At 44.5% G+C, this 24,454-nt stretch overlaps 1 protein-coding gene across 1 annotated transcript in view; it reads right to left on the bottom strand.

The window, feature by feature from the left end:
* Window positions 1–352: 352 nt before the first annotated feature.
* The window catches only part of GCN1 (GCN1 activator of EIF2AK4), a 47,334-nt gene continuing 23,232 nt past the window's right edge, over window positions 353–24,454 (bottom strand). Inside the window, exons 32-58 of the mRNA XM_068412388.1 lie at window positions 23,816–23,981; window positions 22,655–22,849; window positions 22,218–22,464; window positions 21,471–21,592; window positions 21,051–21,165; window positions 20,403–20,582; window positions 19,835–20,055; window positions 19,040–19,108; window positions 18,750–18,888; window positions 18,445–18,641; window positions 17,973–18,115; window positions 17,081–17,198; window positions 16,700–16,915; window positions 16,195–16,359; window positions 15,633–15,794; window positions 15,089–15,181; window positions 10,373–10,516; window positions 9,148–9,417; window positions 8,752–8,865; window positions 8,000–8,230; window positions 7,175–7,368; window positions 6,415–6,529; window positions 5,177–5,273; window positions 4,093–4,241; window positions 3,411–3,515; window positions 1,663–1,881; window positions 353–1,067 (exon numbers count right to left, since the gene is read on the bottom strand). Of these exons, the coding sequence (XP_068268489.1) occupies window positions 942–1,067; window positions 1,663–1,881; window positions 3,411–3,515; window positions 4,093–4,241; window positions 5,177–5,273; window positions 6,415–6,529; window positions 7,175–7,368; window positions 8,000–8,230; window positions 8,752–8,865; window positions 9,148–9,417; window positions 10,373–10,516; window positions 15,089–15,181; window positions 15,633–15,794; window positions 16,195–16,359; window positions 16,700–16,915; window positions 17,081–17,198; window positions 17,973–18,115; window positions 18,445–18,641; window positions 18,750–18,888; window positions 19,040–19,108; window positions 19,835–20,055; window positions 20,403–20,582; window positions 21,051–21,165; window positions 21,471–21,592; window positions 22,218–22,464; window positions 22,655–22,849; window positions 23,816–23,981 (4,312 nt within the window). The 3' untranslated portion in view covers window positions 353–941. The remainder of the gene's footprint in view (window positions 1,068–1,662; window positions 1,882–3,410; window positions 3,516–4,092; window positions 4,242–5,176; window positions 5,274–6,414; window positions 6,530–7,174; window positions 7,369–7,999; window positions 8,231–8,751; window positions 8,866–9,147; window positions 9,418–10,372; window positions 10,517–15,088; window positions 15,182–15,632; window positions 15,795–16,194; window positions 16,360–16,699; window positions 16,916–17,080; window positions 17,199–17,972; window positions 18,116–18,444; window positions 18,642–18,749; window positions 18,889–19,039; window positions 19,109–19,834; window positions 20,056–20,402; window positions 20,583–21,050; window positions 21,166–21,470; window positions 21,593–22,217; window positions 22,465–22,654; window positions 22,850–23,815; window positions 23,982–24,454) is intronic.

Consider the following 24,454-nt stretch of genomic DNA (forward strand, 5'->3'; position numbering starts at 1 on the left):
CAACTCATTGACCAAAAAACAAAAATCTGTATGTTGGAAGTGCCAAGTATCTTGTGAAGCCTTAGAAGACGTAAAAATAGAGGACTTTTCACAAGTTGAATAACTAAAAGCTGTCTGTTATCAAAAATACTTTGGAAATTAATAGGAGTAATTACTTATAAATGTCATTAAATGTCAGTTCTGGCTTGGTTTTAAACCCTAGCTTGCCTCAGTTTTGCAAAAGGTTTTTATAGATTACAGCACTGCCCACTTACAAACTCTATGCCCTAGAAAAAGCAAGTCCAAAAAGTAAATCACAGTGTAAGTTTGTTGACAAATGAATTTGTAAAAAGAACAGTTTACACCAGAAGGATCAAAGTCAGAGCCTTTATTAAATGTTCCTTCTTTAAACAGGCTGCATTTAATCCCCCTTTCGCATCTGTGATTTCTAAGGCTATTTTAAATACTTTGTTTTACAGGGATTTTCACTCTTCAGAACCGTCACAAGCAGCAAGTTAGCAGTACACACAAACAATATGCTTTAACTTTCACCGAGTTCTATTCCTGCGTCACAGGGTCTGTGGAAAAGACCGGCAGTACTTCCAGTACTGGAGTTTTTGCACAGACCCTGGGAAGGAAATAGGCGTCACCAGAGTTTAAGCCTGATGTGCTCTAGCCACATCTCACAATTGGCCACAATTTACCAGTATTGATTAGTATATCTGTTTCTTGCACATTATCTGTTTCAAAAAGGGGACCAAATTTTCAATTTTCAGCTAATGTGGGTCTAATTAAGGCTATTCTGGTATATTTGATACTAAAATACTCTCTGGGAGTCCTTTTCATGAAATCCCATCAGAATTAACATTTTCAAAAATGAAAACATTTAAAATAGGTGTTTTGAGTTGAAATGCTGATGCAGCGGTTGGTTCAGTGTTTTCTTGTCTCCTGGAGCTTCATTATCACGTCAGTATAGTGTCATCTATCTGTTCATCAGAGTCAGCCTGGCCAGCCAGCTTCTTCAGAGATCTCCTGCAGCTTTCGCTGAGAAGCTCCAAGCTGGCAGCATCTAGAATCTTGGAAACCGACTGTGGAAGGAAGATGACACCAATTACCAATTCCTTATCATATACCACTCAAAATGAGAACAGATTTAAGTGCCTTACAAGCTGTATTTATCTGCAATCTTTCAAACATAGCAAAATCCTTCATCTGGTTTTATAATTCCAGGCATGGGAACTATCCAAAACTAGCTAAGACTTAGAAAAGAGGTCTGGCAATGGATGTACGAAGCAGCCCGTCCAAAATACTCTCTCTAGCACCACTAATGCTGCAGTAGGATTATACAAGTGACAAAGGCCATACACTAGCTGAGGTAACTACAGCACGGTAAGGGCTTACGGCATTTTGAAAGCCAGGCTCCGAGGTTACACCTCGGAGGTACGTGAGGTACCTTGATTTCAGTCACACTGCACTGCAAGGTTGTACAGCATCAGTATTGCTTATTTCTTAAGGGCTTAGCGTGGGAACACTGATGAAGGCTTAAGTGCACATGGGAATGTCCCACTCCATCTATTTCATGAGACTGCCAGCACGCTCTGAGGCTGCAGGCACAACACGACCATATGCAGAGCACTGTGACACAGCCTTCTACCAATGATTGCATTTTCTCCTGTCTCATACCTCAAGCACTTCTTCACCCGCTCTCATCTTCAGGAGATTGACAATAGCTTGGTCGCTGTAGGCTCTTACACTGGTGTTTTTGTCCTTTGTGTTGTCCAGAAGCGCTTTGAGAATTGGTTTAATTGTCTGAGGATCCAGTGAGGGAAGATGGTCTTTATTTGCCCACCAAATCATCTTTTCTGCAACTAACTTTATGTCACTGGATGAGTTCTGAAGACACTGAAGGAGACAAAGATGGACTTAAATTCAGGTATTCCAAGGACAGGTATTTAAAGCAGTAGTTGATCTTTTTTTCTAATTTAAGTATTTTATAACAAGAAAAGCAAACAGTTTTCAACTCACAGGTACACAAGAGACAAACTTGTTACCAGCAAGTCTGACTAAACTGTGTAACAGTAAGAGAAGGTCAAACCTTGAAAACAAGACACCTTTTCAAAAGAAAACTTCTAAAAATGTGGTTGACAACAGGGTCACACGCTTCTCTCAACTGTCTCAGGAAATGACAATGACCACTAAGAGCAGCACAAGCTGACAGCGTTAGCACCTCTCTAAAATACGCTCCATCAGCAGCAACAGCCAAGTCACTCTCTGGTTGGAGCATAAGGTGCATTTCAACAGTGGATTTCATTTTAAAATAATAATAAAAAAAAAGATGAGAGCTTTGTATTTTCCATTTAATCTCAACACATTTATAATATGAAAGCTAACATCTGAATGTCAGCTGCATTATTAATACTGTCATAGAGGTATTGTGATACTTGTATTTTATATTTTAATACAATACTATGATACAAATTAATATATAAATGTAGGATTTCAAACAAAAAGTCTGCTTTGAAGAATGCTGGCCTGCATCATGTCAACTTGCATGTTTTGGTAGTTTTTCAAATAAACTGAAAAGAAATGTAAAACCTGAAAATGTAACATATTTTTATTTACAATAAAGATGACAGACAAAATAAAAAGCAACTCTCCTGCTGCAGCACTACTCCTCTCTCTATCTTCCCCTATCCTTTCTAAGACATTAAAAACATTCTGAGGTTCTAATGTTCACAATTCGGATTCTGTCTACCATGAGGGATACTTTGGGGGCGGGGGGGAACCACAAAACAAAAAAAGCACACACCAAAAAAACCCAGAACAACCAAGAAAGCAAGCAATTTTGAGGTGGAATATTTAAATAGATATGAATTGGAAAAAGCATTAACTTCAGTACTCTCTTATTGCAGTCTTTCGTAGCTACTCCCTTCCACAATAGTGGAAGTCAAAGTACCGCAGGAAAACCTGGTAAGGTGAGAGTTGGTGTTTGATGCATTTCTAACAAAGGCCCTTTGACCTTTAGCAACCTTAAAAAACTGACAGCTCCCCCCCCCCCGCCACCTTCTCTGCTTCTCTGCCAGCTGTTTGTTACTGCAAAGGAAAAAATGAGTTCATAAGAATCAAAACTGAAGTTTACCACAGCAAGTTCAAAAGTCAAATTTCCACATGACAGCAGGGACAGTGGCATTGTATTCACAGCTGCAGAGCAGGCTGATAAAGTGATTCTGTCTGTACTTTGCCACAAAAAGAAACATCCAGATTTCCAGGGATCAGGGGATTTAGAGCTTCCCAAGATACGGCAACCGAGCTTTCAGTTTTCATGCTGGATTACCACACAGAAATTCGATAGAGAACGCCACCCATGAGTTCGCTCAAAGAAAGATTCAGACATGAGAACAATGCCAGGTAGTTGTCATAAAAAGTCTTACCTTAATAAAGAGGTTGGAAAGTTTTGGAGGCAGGTTCCCTCCTCCTTCCATGTGGTATTTCATAAGAAAGCCCATCCCTCTGATGCCACTAACTGCAATGGGAATCTTCAACATAAAGACAAAAATGGGTATTAGCGCAGCAGAGTTCCACAGCATTTACAACCAGGCTCTGCTGAGCTTTTGCGGAACGCTAAACTCATCCTTCAAAAAAACTGCAGCATGCAAAGCAGGAGAACATTGGGTTAATGTTACTGGGTAATAGGATGAAAAGATCATAGTGCGTCTATGAGCCACATGGAAGAAGGTGGCAGGCCCCACAGAGCCCCCAAGCTCCCTACACCAAATTACTCAGTCAACCCTCGATTTAAAGTCTTCCTCCTAAAATGAAATACTTGCACTTGTAAACCTGGCCCATGAATGAGAACTTTAATAGAGAAACAGAAGCGTAATTTACTCCCACTGAAAGCTGCTCTGCAGTTGAAGATTATTTAATCTTCGTCTCCACAGAGATCAGAACTCAATCAGAACAGCTGTGTAATTTCACTATAAAAACTGCATCTTGCCACAGGAGAATTTGAGATTGCCCTCGGGGATTTTTGTTGTTTGGTAACACAGAGAACCCGCGCACCTTTTCAAACGACTCCCAACAAGCAGAGCTCGCTCACTCTCCTGTAGCACTCACCCTGTCAGCAGTGGCATTGCTGAGGATCATCTCCTGAACGCTGCTGTAGTACTTGGGGGAACACAGCCTGCTAGGAGCAACATTTACAGCCACGGAGAGAGCCAGGCTTCGTCCGTGCCTCACCATCCAGTCGATGCCAGAGACGTCTGCTGCAAATGGAAGAAAAGAGCAATAGCAGGGCTCCCCCTGTCCGTCCCTCCTCCTCTGAGAAAGCTTTTGTCAGTTGTCAATTCACTTCCATAAAACGCAATAATGAGCAGCATCTAAAGCAATGCCTGCCTTCCTCCACTCCTCCCAAAAAGCCATACGAACAGTGCTAGGAGACACCACCCCTACCGGACAGGAACACCACCTGGGCAGATTCGGGAACCAGTCACAAACAAGGGACTCTCTATTGTTCAACCCAGTCACTTCCGATGGTCTCGGTCACACGTAATCAGCCCCACAACACTTAGTGCACAAAGGAGCTTGGGATCAGAATTACACAAGCTTTGACTCTCTAATAAAATTGTAAAAGTCATCTGTAATTCGAAACCAGCTAACAGATTCCCTTTTTAATTCCATAGGGGAGAGTAATCCCATAGCACTGCCAACCACTGTGAATTCCTACAAAATTCATGCTTTTATCTAACTTAAAGGCAAATCAGTTAATTCTCCACAAGCATCTGAAGCCATCTGATGTGATCTGCAATAAGCACAAGCCAATCCAAGATCACAGTGTCATCAAACGAGGTGGAACGGCCCTCCTGTCCACCCTGCCTGAACATCTTGCCACCTCCCAGCCTCTGCGTCAGCATCAGCCATCACTCAGCTATGCTGGTACTTCCATCAACTCCCCTGAAAACAAATCCAAAAAAACCTATGGGTAATTCCAAATTACAACCACCAGCCTGTGCTCAACTCTGTACCAGGGGGCACACATGAACAGCCACGAGCAAAGAAAAGTACAAGAAAATCTAGAGATTCAGGTTTAAGATAAAGAGAATCTAAATAATTAGTCACAAAGTTTTCCCGAGCCAATGGCAAAGAAGGTATCTTCCTGCTTTCAGAATCAGTTCCAGTCACGATAAACATCTTCACCTACCCAGTAAGTGCTGCTGGAGAACAGTACTGAGCTCCTCTTCTGACAGAAATGCACACAGTTCTGCTAAGCAGCCAGCTGAGGCCATGCGGGTGGCATCCTGACAGGAAAGGGAGAAAAGAGTAACACCAGTTGAGCTCAGTGCACATGAGCAGCAAGAAGAGCAAGTGACAGGAGATGATACGAAATAAAAAGAGGAGGAGGAAATACTATTATTAGCATTTCACTCCTACTACCTGTGGATTTCTGTCAGTTCACAAAGTTTCTTGTACATAATGAAACTTAAAGCCAAATCCACAGTCAAAAAAGCCAGGAGAGACTGAAGCATTACAGACCTTCTATAAATCCTGATTTGTTAAACGGAAAAGTCATAAAGATGAAAGTGAATGTTTTAAAAGATGTGTTCACAAGAGTGAAGTTTAGATTCACAGTCTAGAAAGTAAGCGTTACTTCTAGCCAGCCTAGGTGGGCTTATCTCTGTGATAAGCTCCCACTACGTCTAACTGAAAACTTCCAGGCTTTTGTTGTTGTGGCTGGCTTAGGTGGCCATCCCAGCACTACTCTTCTCCACCCCAAAACTTACAACCCTGGGGGAGTTTTTCAATTTTTCCATTTCTAGCATGTCAACAGTTGCATGTCTATGTTGCACAGATTAATACATAAGGAAGAAATTACTAGGTGATTAATTTTAATCTCTCAGAGGATATTGTCGCTATCTGCCATATACAGAAGGCCCTATATTAAACTTGGAGAGCTTCTTGCTCATTGAAGAAAAATATACCATTATCTGAAAAATTTCTCACACTAAATCCCACCTGAGAGCCTACAAACGTACGTGCAGACAGTGAAAATATTGCAGGTTTCCTCCAAGAAAAAAAGCAAACCCTGGCTTCAGAGCTGCCTCAGACACGTTGGTGAGGAGCTGCAGGTCAAACCCACATACGTGGTTGCTACGGAAACATTAAACTCACAGATTTGCAGAGTTAACCCGTGAGTGGCATCGCTAATTCTTGCACCTGACTCTCAGCTAACACACTACAAGGCTCCAACAAGATCGATTTTACAGACTGTATTCAGTTTAGTGAGTAATATATATAGTATATAAGTCTCTTTCTATTCTATCATTAGTAATTTCCCCTGGCAGTTATTTTAGAAAATAATTCTGTTAGAAAGTTCAGATTTTAAATTTAAGAATAAGACTGTCTGCAGCAGGGACCCTTCGCAGCTGGCTGAAGCAGTACCTCGTCGTGTCCCAGCATCCCTAGAAGCACCGTGCTGATATTCTTCCTAATCGCAGCATCGACTTTTGCACCAGCCCCTCGTGTTACAAACCGCAGAGCCTGCAGCATTGTGTCCCTAGGAGAGATCACAACGTACAGTCAGACACTGCCTCTCCCCCACCCTAAGGAACAAGTGGAGCTCTGGATACCGGTAACAGCAATTACACTAATGTGCCTGGCAGTTTAGGAGACTGACACTCTCTCTGCACTGCTGAAAACTCCATGCTAGAGAATACTTCTACATTTGTGTACTTGTGTCTGTCTCTTACTACGGAAATATTTTTTGATTATTCAAACATTTAACAAATTCTCAAATCAGGAAGTTAATTTCCGAGGGACCTGTGCACTTAGGATACAGGAACAACTGCGTTACTTCAGGTCAGACTGACGATACAGTCTTGGATCTGAAAGTGGGTGCAATGGGCTGCTGGGGGGTGTGCAGGAGAGAGGAGAACTGCCAGAGACCAAGCAACACTTCCCGTTACGCAGTGTCACAGCTCAGCTTCTGACCCAGGAAGTCCCTATCATCCATGTCCTTTGTTTTACAACCCTTGGTTAACAGACAACTGCTTTCACTACTAACTAAATCTTACTCTCAGAATTAAGGGGAGACAAAAGAAGAAATCCTACAAAAATAGCTGTAATAGTTTTGTTCGTTCATCCTAGCCCTTTCTTTCATCCTCAATAAGCAGGAAGGTCTGAGGTATCACCTACGGCTTACCTGATGGCAGAGTCATCACTGGAACGAATTCCATTCAGTAGCTCCGTAAAGAGAGGGTCCACCTTTACGTGGATGACAATGAGTTTACCGAGAGCATCAGCAGCTTTAAGGCGAACAGCACGGTTTGAGTCTTGTAGAGCTTTGGTGAAGGTTGTTTGCAATTGGGGCAAAAACGGTTTCAGGGCAATCTCAACCTACACCAGAGATGAAAGAAGGGAAAGTGGCGCGGTCAAGTCTGAAACAGTAGCTAGAAATCAAAGCCTGAAAACAGCGTGACCTCTTCTGTAGCAGTTAGTGAGCACAAATAGCCCTTACTCAGATCTAACACACTACTAAAATAGGAAAAACATGAAATAGTAGTTTACCACACAACTTTTACCCCTTTCAAATCTGGTCTTATTTTCTGTACACTGAAATACAGGGTACCATGGAAAGACTTTACAGCATCACCAACAGTCTTCTGTATACGGAGCACCAAATAAAAGCTCAGCTCAGTTCAAGTACGTAAGATGATCATCTTTGGACTTAACATTTCACAAAAATGGTGGACACAGGAGAGAAATTAATTACATGGTAATTTTTAATCATTTGAAAGTGTTATCAGCATTTAGCAATATTTCTGTGAGGTCCAGAAATTAAAGCATTGGGGGCTTTTTTGGTAGGCCAGAAGCTGCTGGAAGAATACAGTCCAGTTATGGTGCCATTCCTGAACAGCAGATCCACAGCAGCAGACATCCTGGCTGTACTTACATGAACAGCAACTGACATTTCTGCAGGTTACCATGGAAAACGTTCACAAACCACAGGCAATGATTTGAATCTTACCTTGGCTAAAAGAAGGCTTAACGTTTCAAGCAGAGCCACCTTGACATTCCAGCTGAACCGATCTCCCAAGATCCGAATAAGCGGCCCAGTAATGCTCACCACAGATGGTTTAAGAGCTTCAGCAGAAGTCAGCTTAATAACCAGCCCTAAGGCCTTTGCCGCCTCCTCCTTCTGCTCTGGATTACCAGTTAAAACTCCTTCCCGTAGCACCAGGAGTATGGAAGTCACTCCCTGTCATGAAAATCGGATAAGAAAGCTTAGAAGCTAAGATGCAAAAAATATGTATCTTATTTTTGTTCCTGTTATACACCAGATGCACAAACTTGGAGAGTTTCTCTCAATTTCCTGTTGACCTTCAGCTGCCTGCTTCCACATTTAGAGCTACTTTTATTTGGTTTGATTTCATGCATCTATGCCTTACTAAGCCAGTTGCTATGAGAAAAGTGGTGGCGGCTCAGGGAATTTTTAAACCAGAGAAATCTGGCACCGGAGCCCAGCATTACTCCTCCACAAAAAGCAGCCAGCGACCACGACTTACATGCGTAACAGAATTGTCAAAGATCTCGCCACAAAAGGAGTCTTCCGTAGGGTAACTCACGAGCAGCAGTAACCTACAAGAAGTCTCTCCGACACACAGGTTTGGAACACCCCAATAGTCACGGCTTCTAATAGCTGTGAAGTCCTATCAATCAGTTCCCCCACAAGGCGGGTGTTATGGCTGTGACGAATCCACCCTCATTCTGGTCCTTTACCTTCTTAGGAATACAGAATCCCGGCACATGCTCGCCTTTGGCCTCATTCCCTACAATCCGGATATCCTTGTGCAGGTCCTCAATGAGAGCAAGCTGGTTCCCAGCATCTAATTTCTGCAAGGAGAGAGGGGTAAGATAAAGATGAGGCAACATCACAACCAGCTATTCTTTGTGAATTCTTCTCAGGTGTCACGAGAAGACACCTGTTTCCTGCCTCCTCGCTCACAAAGCTGAAGTCAAGCTCATCTTACAGCTCTCAAATCTCTGCAGCATTTGCAAACATAACCGTAGTTTACAATCAAAACAGAAGGTTCAGTTCAGGCAGTGTTTTACCAGCTATCCCCATTCTCTCCTTGCCAGGCATTACCACTGTAACCTTTTTAAGCTGCCTCTCACCTTGGTGATGGAATTAAGCGCATCCCAGCTTTCATTCAGAACTACGGGGTTGGTGTCATTAAATAGACGTATCAAGCCTGAAACCAGGCTCTTCAGATGACCAGTATAGTCTGCTCTTGTCTTGGAGCAGTAGATATTCAGAATGACAGCTGCCGCCTGTCTCATTCCCAGCTCAGGGCTGCGGGTAGCTTCTAGTAAATCTTCAATTATAATTCTTTGTCCAGCGTCATCTTCCACAGACAGGATTACAGACTGGCAGTTTGCCATCTCCTAAAGAGTGCAAATCAACTTCACGTTAACTCTCAAACAGAACAAAGCCAGACTTAACGCCAGGTTTCCCCACGTTACCCATAGCATTATCTCTTAGAGAAATACTACAACATATCCCACTTGCTGATCATTTCTCATTAAATAGCTGGTCACATCACCATTAAAGGCTCAATTCAGTCCTGGAGCAGAGATAAGTACATAAGCAACTCTCAAAATTTAACAAATGAACCAACTCTGCTGGACTGACTGCTGCACAGGCCGCTCTCCAGCTGCAGAAGGGTAGCTCAGTCTCCCCATCTTACTCACCCCTGAGAGACCGGAGGTCTTGTCAGATAACTTTTCTTTTTATTTAGGTAATTTAATACTGTGCGTCATAATACTAATTACAGCACGTCTGTGCGTACACTAGAGATCTCCAGGCAGACTCGGGGCTAGAAACTGAGCTAATGGGCATCTACAGCAGACAGACAACAGGACTCCGTCACTCACATTCCTAATTCACCAACTTATGTACATGTCTATCTGCAATCACAACTCCAGGATGATCTCTGGAGTCCAAATACCAGATGTTTCAGAAAGCAGCACAGGAGGAGTGCTGCATGCAAAACAGGAGATTTCCTCCCTCCAGCCCTTTAATCTCCCAGTCTTCTATACCAAGAATAAATACAAAGTTAACTAGACACGCTGGCAGTTCTCCAAGAGTAAGTAAACTGAGAATTGTATCTTCTTGCAGACCAAAGAGACTTTTATATGGACACAAATAGATTTGGAAAGCATACGTTTTCAACTCACAATATGCCACCAGGCAAAAAGACTCATCCTGAGGAAGCTAATGGACTGAATTAAAACACGCAATCTGTGAATCTAGAGAACACAGATTCTGTTCTGGGAAGTAAACCTGAAGCTCTATCTTCAGGCAACCTGTCATAACAAAGAGCTGAGCCGTGCTACTTGCCAGTTGCTCTTCACTGGTCCCCAGCTTCTCCTTCAGCGCAGACATCATAGCAGGCAGGATGACACTCAGGTGCCGTGTCAGAGCGTCCCCTGCCACTGAGGAGAGGAAAGCTAGCACACGGGTGTTCACAGGGGGAGTAGTCAGCTAAAAACAAAACAAAAAACCAAGACAAGCAGAAAGGTTTTTCAGAAGGAATCTCAGTTCATCTACAACATGAAAAATTTCTACATATAAATGCATCACAACCCAAATGACAATGTTTGAATATAAAAACAGAAGAAAATTTCAAACTGTGTTCTTCCTTTTGGCATATTGATCCAAAGAAAACTGGCAGCGAGCAGAGGGAAAATCACAGAATCACAGAATCACAGAATGTTAGGGATTGGAAGGGACCTCGAAAGATCATCTAGTCCAATCCCCCTGCCGGGGCAGGATTGCCTAGACCATATCACACAGGAACGCGTCCAGGCGGGTTTTGAATGTCTCCAGAGAAGGAGACTCCACAACCTCTCTGGGCAGCCTGTTCCAGTGTTCAGTCACCCTTACAGTAAAGAAGTTTTTCCTCAAATTTAAGTGGAACCTCCTGTGCTCCAGCTTGCACCCATTGCCCCTTGTCCTGTCAAGGGATGTCACTGAGAAGAGCCTGGCTCCATCCTCATGACACTTGCCCTTTACATATTTATAAACATTAATGAGGTCACCCCTCAGTCTCCTCTTCTCTAAGCTAAAGAGACCCAGCTCCCTCAGCCTCTCCTCATAAGGGAGATGTTCCACCCCCTTAATCATCTTCGTGGCTCTGCGCTGGACTCTCTCTAGCAGTTCCCTGTCCTTCTTGAACTGAGGGGCCCAGAACTGGACACAATATTCCAGATGCGGCCTCACCAGGGCAGAGTAGAGGGGGAGGAGAACCTCTCTCGACCTGCTGACCACACCCCTTCTAATACACCCCAGGATGCCATTGGCCTTCTTGGCCACAAGGGCACACTGCTGGCTCATGGTCATCCTGTTGTCCACTAGGACCCCCAGGTCCCTTTCCCCTACGCTGCTCTCCAACAGCTCTGTCCCCAACTTGTACTGGTACATGGGGTTGTTCTTGCCCATATGCAGGACTCTACACTTGCCCTTGTTATATTTCATTAAATTTCTCCCCGCCCAACTCTCCAGCCTGTCCAGGTCTCTCTGAATGGCTGCGCAGCCTTCCGGCATCTCAGCCACTCCTCCCAGTTTTGTGTCATCAGCGAACTTGCTGACAGCGCACTCTAATCCCTCATCCAAGTCATTAATGAATATATTGAATAGAACTGGTCCCAGAACCGACCCTTGCGGAACTCCGCTAGACACAGACCTCCAACTGGACTCTGTCCCGCTGACCACTACTCTCTGGCTTCTTTCCTTCAGCCAGTTCACAATCCACCTCACTACCCGATCATCCAGACCACACTTCCTCAGTTTAGCTGCGAGGATGCTGTGGGAGACCGTGTCAAACGCTTTACTGAAATCGAGATAGACCACATCCACAGCTTTACCATCATCTATCCACCGGGTAACATCCTCATAAAAGGCTATCAAGTTGGTTGAGCAAGACTTCCCCTTGGTGAAGCCATGTTGACTGCCCCTAATGATCCCCCTATCCTTGATGTGCCTAGAGACAGCACCAAGAACAAGTTGCTCCATCACCTTTCCGGGGATGGAGGTGAGGCTGACTGGTCTATAGTTACCCGGGTCCTCCTTCCTGCCCTTTTTGAAGACTGGAGTGACATTCGCTTTCCTCCAGTCCTCAGGCACCTCTCCTGTTGCCCATGACTTAGCAAAGATGATGGAGAGTGGCCTAGCAATGACTTCCGCCAGCTCCCTCAGCACCCGCGGATGCATCCCATCAGGGCCCATGGATTTATGGACATCCAGGTTGCTTAATTGGTCCCTGACCCAGCCCTCATCAACCAAGACAGATTCCTCCTCTATCCTGACTTCTTCTGAGGCCGCAGGGGTCCAGGGCTCCTCAGGACAGCTTCCAACAGTATAGACAGAGGCAAAGAAGGCATTCAGTAACTCCGCCTTCTTTTTATCCTCTGTCTCCAGGACCCCCACCTCATTCATCAGTGGGTCTACATTGCCTCTAGTGTTGGCTTTACCTGCAATGTATTTGAAGAAGCCCTTTCTGTTGTCCTTGACCTCTCTTGCAAGGTTTAATTCCAAGGAGGCCTTAGCTTTCCTAGTTGCCTCCCTACATCCTCTGACAACAGACTTATATTCCTCCCAAGTGGCCAGCCCCTCCTTCCACGATCTGTACACCTTCTTCTTCCACTTGAGTTTGCCCAGCAGTTCCCTGTTCAACCATGCAGGTCTCTTGGTCCCCTTCCTTGACTTCCTACCTGCTGGGATGCTCTGATCTTGAGCTCGGAAGAAGCAGTCCTTGAACGCTAACCAACTATCTTGGGCCCCCTTACCTTCTAGTACCCTGTCCCATGGGATTTCCCCTAGCAATTGCCTGAAAAGGCCAAAGTTGGCCCTCCTGAAGTTCAGGGTTGCGATTCTGCTAGCTATTCTGTTCCTGCCACATGAGATCCTGAACTCTACCATCTCATGGTCGCTACAACCAAGGCTGCCCTCAACCTTCACCTCTTCCACCAGACCCTCCTTGTTAGTGAGGATCAGATCCAGCAGCGCTCCTCTCCTAGTTGGCTCATCCACCATTTGCATCAGAAAGTTATCATCAATGCACTGGAGGAACCTCCTGGACTGGGGATGGCTGGCTGAGTAGGCCTCCCAGCAAATATCAGGGTAGTTGAAATCCCCCACAACAACCAGGCCCTGTAATTGCGAGACTGCTCTCAGCTGCCTGTAGAAGGCCTCATCACCCTCCTCATCCTGATCCGGTGGCCTGTAATAGACACCCACAACAGTATCACCCCTGCCAGCCTGCCCCTTAATTCGCACCCACAAACTCTCAACTCGCTCCTGATCTGCCTCTGGACAGAACTCAATACATTCTAGCTGCTCACTCACATAAAGAGCAACTCCACCACCTCTCCTTAGCGGCCTGTCTTTCCTGAACAGGACATAGCCATCCATGACCACATTCCAGTCATGCGAGGCGTCCCACCAAGTCTCTGTAATTGCCACTAGATCATAGCCCCCCGACCGAACACGGATTTCTAACTCCTCCTGCTTATTCCCCATGCTGCGTGCATTAGTGTACAGGCATTTCAGGGAGCGAGCTGGGCACACCGATTTCATCCCAGATTCACCCCCTGATTTCACCCCAGGGGGATGGGGGGCCTCCTGGTCTACCTCAACACTAGAGCATTGCCCCAGTGGTGCAAGCCCAGCTACCACCCCATCCCCCTTCGAATCTAGTTTAAAGCTCTCCGAATGAGCCCTGCTAATTCCTGTCCCAGAACCCTTTTGCCCCTACGACATAAACCTTTCCCATGTATTACAGTCACACCTGGTGTCTTATAAAACCAGCCATTATCAAAGAACCCAAAGCCCTGCCTGTAGCACCAGTCTCGTAGCCAGGCATTAATAGAGAGAATCCTACTATTCCATCCCACATCATCACCTGAAAATGGAAGGAGGGAGGAGAAAACAACTTGTGCCCCAGACTCTTTCACCAACCGTCCTAGGGCCTTGTAGTCTTTCTTCATCCCCCTCAGACTACGGGATGCAGCTTCTTCCCCACCTGTGTGGAAGATCAGCAGGGGGTAGTAGTCTGTGGCCCTCACCAGGTTGGGGAGTTGCCTGGTGATATCCCTGATTCGGGCTCCAGGCAGGCTGCAGACCTCCCTGTGATGGGGGTCAGCTCTGCATATTGGGCCCTCAGATCCCTTTAGGAAGGAGTCTCCAACCACTAAAACTCTTCTCTTCTTCCTTGTGGAGGAGGTAGCTATACGCCCGTCAGGTTTTTCTGACTGTGGTGGGACCTCTGATATAGGTTGCCTCTCCACCACATCCCCATTGGACCGGCTGTATTCCACTAGGGCTTCATATCTATTGCTCAGAGGCACCTGTGGAGGCAAGTTAGGCAAGGAGGGCACTCGCCTTTTGCCACGGCCATAGACTTGTCTCCACTCACTCCTCTCCTCTAGGTTACTGTTTTCCACCTGAGAGGGGCAGAGTACAGTGGTCCCTCGATCCTGGGAGCTCTCCGGCAGGTGCTCCCATTTTTGTTGCAGGGAGGGCAGAGCCTGGCTCCACCAGTCTATCTCCATTTCAGCCTCCCGAATGCTCCTAAGCCTTTCTACTTCGGCTTGAAGCCTTTCAACCTGGTTTTGCAGCTGTGCCGCTCGGCCAAGCAGATCATCTACTTGCTCACAGTGCACACAGCCCCCTGACACCACAGAGACGGTGTAGCATTCCCTGCAGCCCGCAACCTGCACCATCGCCTCCTTCCGTGGGAGCTCTGTCTGGGTTCCCACATCCATTTTGGTCTTCTTCCACCGGGTAGATACCATTGTTCTTTCACTGAACTGGGAAATACCTGTTGGTGCCACCCCTGGTTCACAGCTCCTTGGCACCTTCCTCGCCTTGTGCACTGGGAGGGAGTCAGTGCCCTCCCCAACGAGTTGCAAACAACTGCAGCCTCTCCTGCCCTGGGACACACCCAGTCACTGCTGACTCACCCAGGCACTGCTGAGTCTCCCTCACCCTCTGCCGCCTGGAAAGGCGTATGTATGAAAACATAGTTCTGAGTTTAAAATTTGTTTCCAACTGTACCTTTGGCACCAAATAAGGCAGCACCACACGGCTCTTGACAGCCATAACTTGTTTCAGACCATCCACAGCAAAGTCAGATGTCTCTTCATTATCCTATACGGAAAGAGAAAGTTACAAACCTGAGATGATTTGTGACACACCAAGCTAAACCCTATTTCAAGTGACAGCTTACCATGTGATCATATAACCAACACACAAGTCCTTCTATCCAAAAATGCTCTCAGATTATATAGCAAAACCCCAAACCAAGCTCTTCTGTTGCATCAGAAAGATTTTCCATATCAGAAATGGTGGCCAAGCAACTTAAGCAGGTGACGATGGCAATTCCCTAGCAGAGCCAGATGTAGCAATTCTTAGGCCTATGCTTTAGCCACAAGACCTTCCCCATCAATGGTTAGGATGACTCCACGGAGGGGACAAAACAGAGCTGCCATTCCCTGGAAGCTCTGCCACCACAATCCCGCTTCTCCTTTAAGATAATTATGCAAAACCTGTCCCACAACATCATTAATCAAGTTGTTGACTAATGTTTAGGAACGCTTACCAGCTGCTTCAGCAAAAATGGCAGGATATCTTCAAGAGCTTGATGTCCAATTGTTGAGTGCAACTGTTCAAATGTTTTAGCTGCAGCCTCTCGGACTTCTTCCAGAGGGTCACAGAGCGCTTTTCTCACTGTAGGAACTAGGGACTCAGAGAAAAGCAGAACCTAAAGATGTAGAGATAAAATTACAGAATGTCTAAAGCACAACAGACACATGCCTCTCAGTGAAGTAGCTAACAACTGAAAGTAAATTGCTGTTTGCTTGAAATATGTTGGAAGAAAACCAGGATTAACCAACACAAATAGCTGCAGGGGATGATCCACTACCTAGTGGATGATTTCGTTTACATCTCATAAAAATCAGAACTATGCAATGTTTTAAATTTACCGACAGATACAAATGCATATATTTGCCTGAACAGCAACTCATGTTAGTTATAAGCTCTGAATTTAGTCCATAAAACAAGTCCAGCACTAGCTGTATTATTCTGTCTCAAGGACAATACCAGCATCGTAACATAAACATCCAGGAAACTGGAGATTTCACCTTCCACATTTAACTCACCGCATCCCTGCTGGTAGATTTCATTATCTCACTCAACCCAATGCAGACTCCTTGCCTCTCATCACTCTTGTCTGACCTCAGTCCATCTTCCAGAATAGGAATGATTTCAGGAAGGATCTTCTCTCCTAACTTTCGGACAAGGTCTCCTAATGTCCGTGCTGCAACCTGTCCCCCAAAAAAATATTAATGAACTGTTTTCTTGTTTTACAAAGCTTAAGAAGGTGAACTGTGAGCAAATACTAACTTTTGACTATAAACCTCTGTTCACAGTATAAACAGAGTAGTAGGAATGGAAACACTACTATTATAAGTAACCACAGCAAAATGGTTTTACTGTCATCACAGTTGCCTTCAGCAAAAAGAGAATTCAGACATACTCATGCTCAGAACAGTTAAATTAATGACAGCTTTGGAGTCATTTATAGAAAAGAATTATCTTGTGTTCCTCAGGAATTAGTTTAGACAGTCACCTGCAGTAACAGGAAGGTATTGCTCAGTTTCTCACCGTTCGCTTATCTGCACAAGTGCTGGCCAAGAATTTCAGCAGAAGCCCAAAGAGGGTCGGCAAAATTTCACGCAGTGTGCGAGGAGTGTTGGAGACTACAATCTTCCAGACATGTAAGGAGGCTTGACGCACTACCAGCTGCGTGTCAGAGCGGCCCATGTACAGCCCTGCCAGCACCCTGTTCCTCCTCTCCACACCAAGAGCATTAATAATAGCCTGAAAAGAAATATCACAAAACTGTATTATCCGCTCCTGAAACTTACAAAAAGAACAAAAGACACGATTATTCAATATCCCTTCCCAGCAGGCTTTCCATGCTGATTTAAACAAAATTAGAAAGAAAAATAAAATAAAAGGCACAACAGACAAGAACAGCTTTACCTTGTTTGACTGGGCTGTTCCAAAGTTGTCATCCTCTGAGGCAGTTTCTGTGGTCATTTTTCCCGTGACTCCTGAGATATGGAATAGAAGATCTCCAAGGAGCTGAACTGAGCTAAACCTGGCAACAGGAGCAAGTCAAGTGTTACAAACAGGGTATTCCGTGGTACCTGTCCAAATACGACAGTATGACAAATACAGACATGAGCAAAATGCAAGGCAAAGAGCTAGGTCAGCACTGAACTGCTGCATGGGCTGATACGTAGGACCAGCCTGCCTACACGACTGACAAGCAGCAAGCTAAAGAGAAAGGGAAGGTATGAATTCCAAACTGGAAGGGGCTGAGAGAATTCCTGTATCAAACCAATGATCAGGGAACAGCCTGGATTCTAAAAAGGAACAAGACATTGCCAGTACCTGTCTCAACCCAAAAGACATTCACCTGGGATAAGCACACTCATTGGCACCCAGCTGACACAAGCCTTTTAGTACACCTAATTTTTGAGCAATTACTATTAGCTGTGAGCGCTCCACTGCACATTTCCACACACAGGAGAAAATAACTTACTCAGCATTTTGAAAAATGAAAAACAATATATGAGGGCTAAATATTGCCACATCACCTGCCTTGGAAGTGCTTTTCAGAGTCACTACCAGAATTTATAACCTAGCAGGAATGCTTTGCAGTACCAGGAAACCTGATGCACGGCTGGCAGGGCTCTGCAGACTCGGTGCTTTAAGGCATCATATTCAAATCAACAAGCAAAAAGAGAGACTTGCTTTTGCTTCCCAGGAGGCCTCTGCATTTGCTCGAGGAGCAATACAGGAGTCTAAATCACACCAGTTTTCCAGCCATGGAAGAGAAATGTCTGTGGATAAGGTCGTTATCCCTTACCTTATCCGCCACAAGTCATCAAACAGGCCGTCCTCGAGCTGTGGCAGCAGGAGCGCGATGGCAGTCTCGGCGTACATACTGATGATCCTCTGGCCAGCGCGCAGGGCCGTGTCCCGCACAAACTCATTCTCGTCTGCCAGTGCCTGAACGGAGAGAGAAAAGTGTCTGTGCAAGCTGGGTTTTGTTTCAGCACAATATACAAAACCAACAGGAGGAAAACATCGTTTTGTTTTCTCTCTCAGCCATGAAAAGTAAATGAACTAGAGAGCTGTGAATGCACAAAGGTGATTTCAAGAATACAAATAAAAGACAGCAAGCAAATAACTTGGAACAAGTTATATTTTGTATAGTCCAGCAAAGCTGGACAAGTCTCTGCATGTCTCACAATTACTGTAAATGATGCTTAAAATACTCTAGAGCCTTCTTTTTATCCTCTAAATAAAACAAAACTCTTCAGGCCTTTGCTACATACCTTAAGGATACAAGGAATGATGGGACCAACATAGGGAGTGAACTTGTCTCCAAAGGTAATTGGCAGGTAGTTGAACATCATGATATAACCATCTCGTACATGTGGAGCAATATCCACTTTACTGGCCGTAGCTACAATCTCTGGCATAAGTTTCTCCAGCTTTTCTACCCCCAAACCAGCCATAACTTCAGCAAGACCTGGGAAAAAAAAGCAGGTAACAAAGCTGATAAACACAAGAAAGAACAAGCTAATCTGATTTAACAGGAGAAAGCCTGAGCTCAGTATTCAGACACAGCTGTCCTCACCTTGAGCAGCACCAGATCGATCCACTGAGCTCTGCTCATATGTCAGTGTCTCCATCAGCCATGGCAACAAATCCTCAAAGCACGATTCTCCCATCCCCTTCACCATGGCTCCCAGTGCCTTTGCAGAGACTGTACGCACCTAACAGACAAGAGGGACAGAAATTTGTAAATTATCCAGTCAAAGTTACTAAGACAGAGACATGTCAGCCTGATCACAGATCTACAGAAGACCAGGACAAAGTCTAACCTAATGCACTGAAAGACAAACCGTATTTGTACAAAAGACTTACCTCAGGTACAGGATCCAACAGAGATGCCTTCAGGCCAGGAGTCACACTGGGTAGGTAAGGAGCCAGATCCTGAAACAAAGAGCCCAAAGAGTAAGAACTGGATTCAAAACGAGAAAGAAACCGAAGTCACCTCCATGTAAAGGGCATTCAGCCCCTTATTATTAGCTATCATCCATAACATCCCGAGAGTTTAATCAGTTGCTTTCACAATCCTGCAAATAAGCACACTGAATTGTTTGCAAGTCCAAGAAACAACATCAGTTCTGTGCAGACCACTCAAAACCTTTTCGATGCTCACCCGCAACCTAGCACTTTGTATCTAAGGAAAATCCAACACTCTTAACATTTACACAAGGTTTAAAGGTAGAGATTATCAGCACAAAAATTAAACACAGATCTTTAGCCTACAGTGAGGTTCTACAAATATTTCTCAGACGAACCCTGGATCCATTTGTAAGCAGCTGATCTGTGTTTCACCGGTACTGGTTTTGCTTGTTTGTTTGTTAAGGCGTTTCTTACATGGTAAAAATTACAAGACCTTTTTGCAGGGATAAATCTGGTAATAACTAGATGACCAAAGTACAAAGCCGACAGTCTTAAGCACCTGAGAATTGTCACTGTCTTTATAGCCATTATCTTTTCATTTACATACATTTAATTAAGGAAGCCGTGAGGATTCTAATATTGTCTACCTTACCAGCAAAATCCCCAAACCCAGTAAATTCTCTCCAGTGCCTGCTCTGTTACCTCCTACACAGTAAACACAGCACGCAGAGAGCGTTTTCAGCACCATACCTTCTGATCCGTCAGGGAGTACATGTTCCCAATGATCTGGGCAGCCATCTTCCTGGTGTCTGTGGAACGATCCTGAAAAGCTCTCTGAACAATTGGCATGATCAGCGCTAAGGATGGAGCATCAATGAAATGGACAAATTTGGTATCCAGGAGAGTTTGCAGACACTTCTGGGTCTTCCTGGAGGGGTCGGTGAGAGCATCCAACAGAACTGGAGCGATTGCTGAATATTTTTTGAAAGGAGAGAAAAGACTTTATTTGTACATAAAACAAAAACACGTCAGGGTGAGCTGGTGTTCTCTCATGGGACGTTTTAGATCCTTCTAAAGCAACTAGCAGCACAGGAAACACAGAAAACCCTATTAATATTAGCTGACAAAATGGAAAGGAGCATTCAATAAGCTTTGAAGCAGACACCTGCTCTTAAGCTTTCATGTTATACTTTTCTAGAAGTAGTTTAATTTCTATAGAAATTTGGATTTAATCCTAAACGCTGTGAATATAAACCTTGCTATTATAAACCGTGGTCATGTCAGGACCGCTCCGCAGAGAGATGCAGACAGTTCTTACCCAGGATCTCTGGATTCCTGATGACAGACCCAATCTGCCTGAGAGCTTGCTGGCCTGCATTCTGCACCTTCACATGAGAATCTGTGAGCACCTCAGTAAGTTTTGGCACAATATTGGGTAAGCAGGAAGAGAGCTGTTTGGGAGCACAGTACGCCATAGCTCCCAGCAGTTCCACTGATCCTGTGCATCAGTACACAAAGAAAGAAAAAAAAAGACAAAACACAAAACAATACACAGCATTAAGAAGAGATACGAGAAGATGACATTTACCTCCAACTCAAATCTGCAAGTGGTATGACCAGTCAGAGAACACACAGAATGGCTCAAATGCATTAAGCCACTCTATGACACTTTAAGACACTAAAAACTATTTTTTTGTTGTACCAGGGAAAAGAAGGGAGGGGGGAGAACTTCCAGCTTCTGGAGTACTTCTAGAGAGATGAGGGGTTGAATCTGCTGAAGGGAAAGAAGTTGCTCAAATGTGTCAGGAAATTCATTTATATCTCAAAAGCTCTAAGTTCCACAGTCTCCCTGTGAGACAATAAACTATCATGGCCATCCGCAGGGATGAGGGAATAACCAAGGGGAATGGCAGTGAAGGGAACTGTGAGCTACTCTCAGTCGTGTCAGTCAGATATTGGTCCGTACCAGCTTTGGTTCTCCAAGATTCCTCTTCCAGTGCTGCAAGAAGTGATGGTAAAACCAGCTTCACTCCGTGAGTACTCAGGTTGCTCATCACGGCTTTGGCACAGTCATCTGCAGCCTCCAAGGAGAAGAGACGATTAACAAGCTGTGTCACAACACATGTTTTTCCCTTTCTCAGAGGTTCAATGAGAACAAAGCCTTCATGTAAAACAGTGCCCAAGTACAATGATGCAGCTAGCCAAGTAGCTCCCAATTAATGGCCAATTAACTAAGATGCTTTCTGTTATTAAGATCAAATCGTATTAGTGGTATCTCAAGAGATAGATCCACCTTCTCAGTTTGCCTAGTTACAAACAATATTCATATCCATTCCATTTCATTTTTCTCTTAACACTCTGTTCTCAGAAATTTAAAGCATCTTACCTCTCGCACGTACTGGTTCCCATCTCCAAAACAAAGCAGCAGGTGAGGTAGCACATGAACCACATAGGGCTCAAAGAGCTTTCCAAGCATGCTGCAGAGCATCTCGAAGGCAAACAGAGCCCCTAAAAAACCAAAAAAGGTCAGAGGAAAATACAACTTCATTTAAAGGGGATGGAAAGAGAAGATAGAATTTGCCAAGTATCTGTAGAATTTCTCCAAAAGCACTCAAACCTCAAAGTTTCTTGCCCTCTTGCACTGGTGGCTAGCGCTGTGGTAGGGTTGTCTGGTCTCAGAAAGGACAAGAAGCTCAGTAGCATTAAAAACAGAACAGTCCTCTGAGTCCTAGCTTAGGCAAGCAGAAATAAGGACAGGAAACGTTCAGCAGCAAAAGGAACAAGGAGGCTGTGAAAGCCCCTCTGGACCAGCTGGAGCAGAATATGTACAGTCTAGGGAGCAGGAGCCCACCTAGCAACACCTGCCTTTGAAAACAGGAGGGAGAGGCACCAAGAACAACATCTAGGACCAGAAACGCTTCTTCCACCACAATGCAAAGAGAGCAGTTTTAGGACACTATACACAATCAATGGCCTCATGACAGACACTCCCCATTTCCTTCTCTGCAAACTTTAGTAAAATAAATGTAGATAAACCAAGCACAGGGGTTCAGATATCATTTGATCTGACCACAATAGTAGTAGATACAAGAGAAATTGGAAGTATTTGGAGGGAAAAGCTTTTGTGCCTTACCCTCACGCCGACGGAAGTTCTTCTTGTCCTGGATAGCATCGGTCAGTGTGGTCATCATCTCCTGCTGCTTGAGAGAGAGGATGCCAAGGCCTTTCACCAGGCCTGCCAGCCCGTAAGCCGCACCTTTGCGCTCAGCGTACTTATCAGACTCTAAAAGCAGCTGCATGAGCTTCTGTATCATTCCTCCTGCATCCTCCTTAATTGCAGGCACCAGAGGTGGTAAACAGCTTGCTACTGACTCTTGAACCTGTAAAACAATCCACCAGCTATCAGATCACAAAATATTCATCACCAACATAACCTTCCCCTAGACTGCACCCACAATGACAGCTTTCTGTCACCAGAGCCATTTTTCACCTCTCTGACATCCCTAGAAGTATCGCAGTGTTAACCTGCCTCTGCGGGGAACACGAGAACTCCTCCAAGAAGACACCTACCTGCTGAGATGGTGTGGACAAGGCTGCTATCAGTTTGCCAACAATTGGTTTCACTTTAGGGTCACTTTTGTCCAGATGTTTTGCCAGTGAACCCATCAGAATGACCACGCTCTGCCTGACAGCATCATAACTGGCATCATTAGGAGCATTTTTCAGGAATTCTTCAAACACTGGCAAGAGAGAGTTAACATTGTCCTGAAAAACAAAACCACAGAACCTGCCACTAGAGTCCGAATGAGATTTGCTATGCTCAGTGGACTTGTTTGTTCTTCTCTGAGCCAACAAACTGAACAATCACACTGTGTTTACAGTTCATTTCATGTGTCACATCACATAAAACCTTGTGCCATCCCGACAGGCAACAAATACTTCCGGCTAGAGAGAAGTTAGCTCTTAAAAATTAAGATCCCCCAAACCTGGCAGCATGATGTTCTGCCAGAAGCAATGCAAGCTACTAGGCAAGACTGCCAGCCGAAACGGCAGTGCCTGCTCTTTTTCCTGCTCCATTTGCAAAGGGAGAACAGAAAGATAAAATGATTTTTACACTGCTTTTCTAAGAAAAAGAAGGAAAGAATGAATAATATGAAAACACTCTAATTGTCTTGGACTTAACAGCAATGCAGAGGGCTGTCCAGAAGAGGTGACTTGCACATATGAGAAAATCAGCAGCTGAGCAATTTACACCCTGCACACCTCCCCCATCTAACACTGCTGAAGGGCTAGCGGTGAGGAGAAGGATGGTCCTCAGTTCTCTGAAGGACTTCACTTGTCTTCAGTCTAATTAAGCCAACAATCGGCAAGCTTTCATGTTTTGCTTTGCATGAGGCCTGAAAGGGAAATCTCACCTTCCCAGGGTTAAAAGATCTGTGGTCTGATTTTACTTGTATTACTCTAGCTTTATACCATTTTAACTTCAGTTAATTCAGCACTATTTCTTTTTTAGTGCAATGACAGGGAAAAACCACACTCTTAGTCAACACTAGTCACTAACAGAACAACTCCAAAACAACACAAAAATTCCTACTACATGAAAGTTTTTAGCTATTACAAGTAACAGCAACCTCTAAGAAAAAAAAACTAAAAAAATCTATGGGCTCCAACACAGTACCTACATTTTCATCCCACTTTTTTCCACTGCTAGAGAGAAGCGTTCAGACTTACTTTGCCATGAGTGTTGAGCGTTGAAAGAGCTGCATCTAACATGCACTTCCTGACTTCAGGACTGCGATCATTCAGGGCATCCGGTACAAAGAACTGAAAGAGAGGCTTCACCTGAGAACTGTCCAGATGCTGTGAGAGCTTGTTGAGGGCCAAAGCTATGCCACACCTGTAAAGATGGAGAGCAGGTGAGCTACTGACTTGTGACAGAATTTGCTTGAGGTGACAATCACATTTGCTATCAGCAGTACATTACAGAAATTGAGAGAGAGAACCACTACAAAACCGAAGAGCTTCAGAGTGTCCAACCTCTGTGCATTTCATTACATAATCCCATGCCACAGGTTCCCAAAAGGACAACAATCCTTCAGCCATATAATGACTTTTATCTCGATTAAGCATTACAGATACTTGGGCCAACAAAGACAAACATCAGGATCACTTCATCTACTGCTGAAATACAGCAGCTTTACAACAAGGTATATTAGCACTAAAGAACAGATTAGCTTAAGACAGGTAGTGAGTAAGATGTTCCCCAATTAAACCTGTATAGAGCATACAAGCAGACAAAAGTAATTATCCAAACTGGAATTTGTCCAGTTCATTAAGGCTCATGCTGCTGCACTTGAAACAATCAATTGC

This window comes from Nyctibius grandis, chromosome 14, assembly GCF_013368605.1.
Source record: "Nyctibius grandis isolate bNycGra1 chromosome 14, bNycGra1.pri, whole genome shotgun sequence".
NCBI lineage: Eukaryota > Metazoa > Chordata > Aves > Nyctibiiformes > Nyctibiidae > Nyctibius > Nyctibius grandis.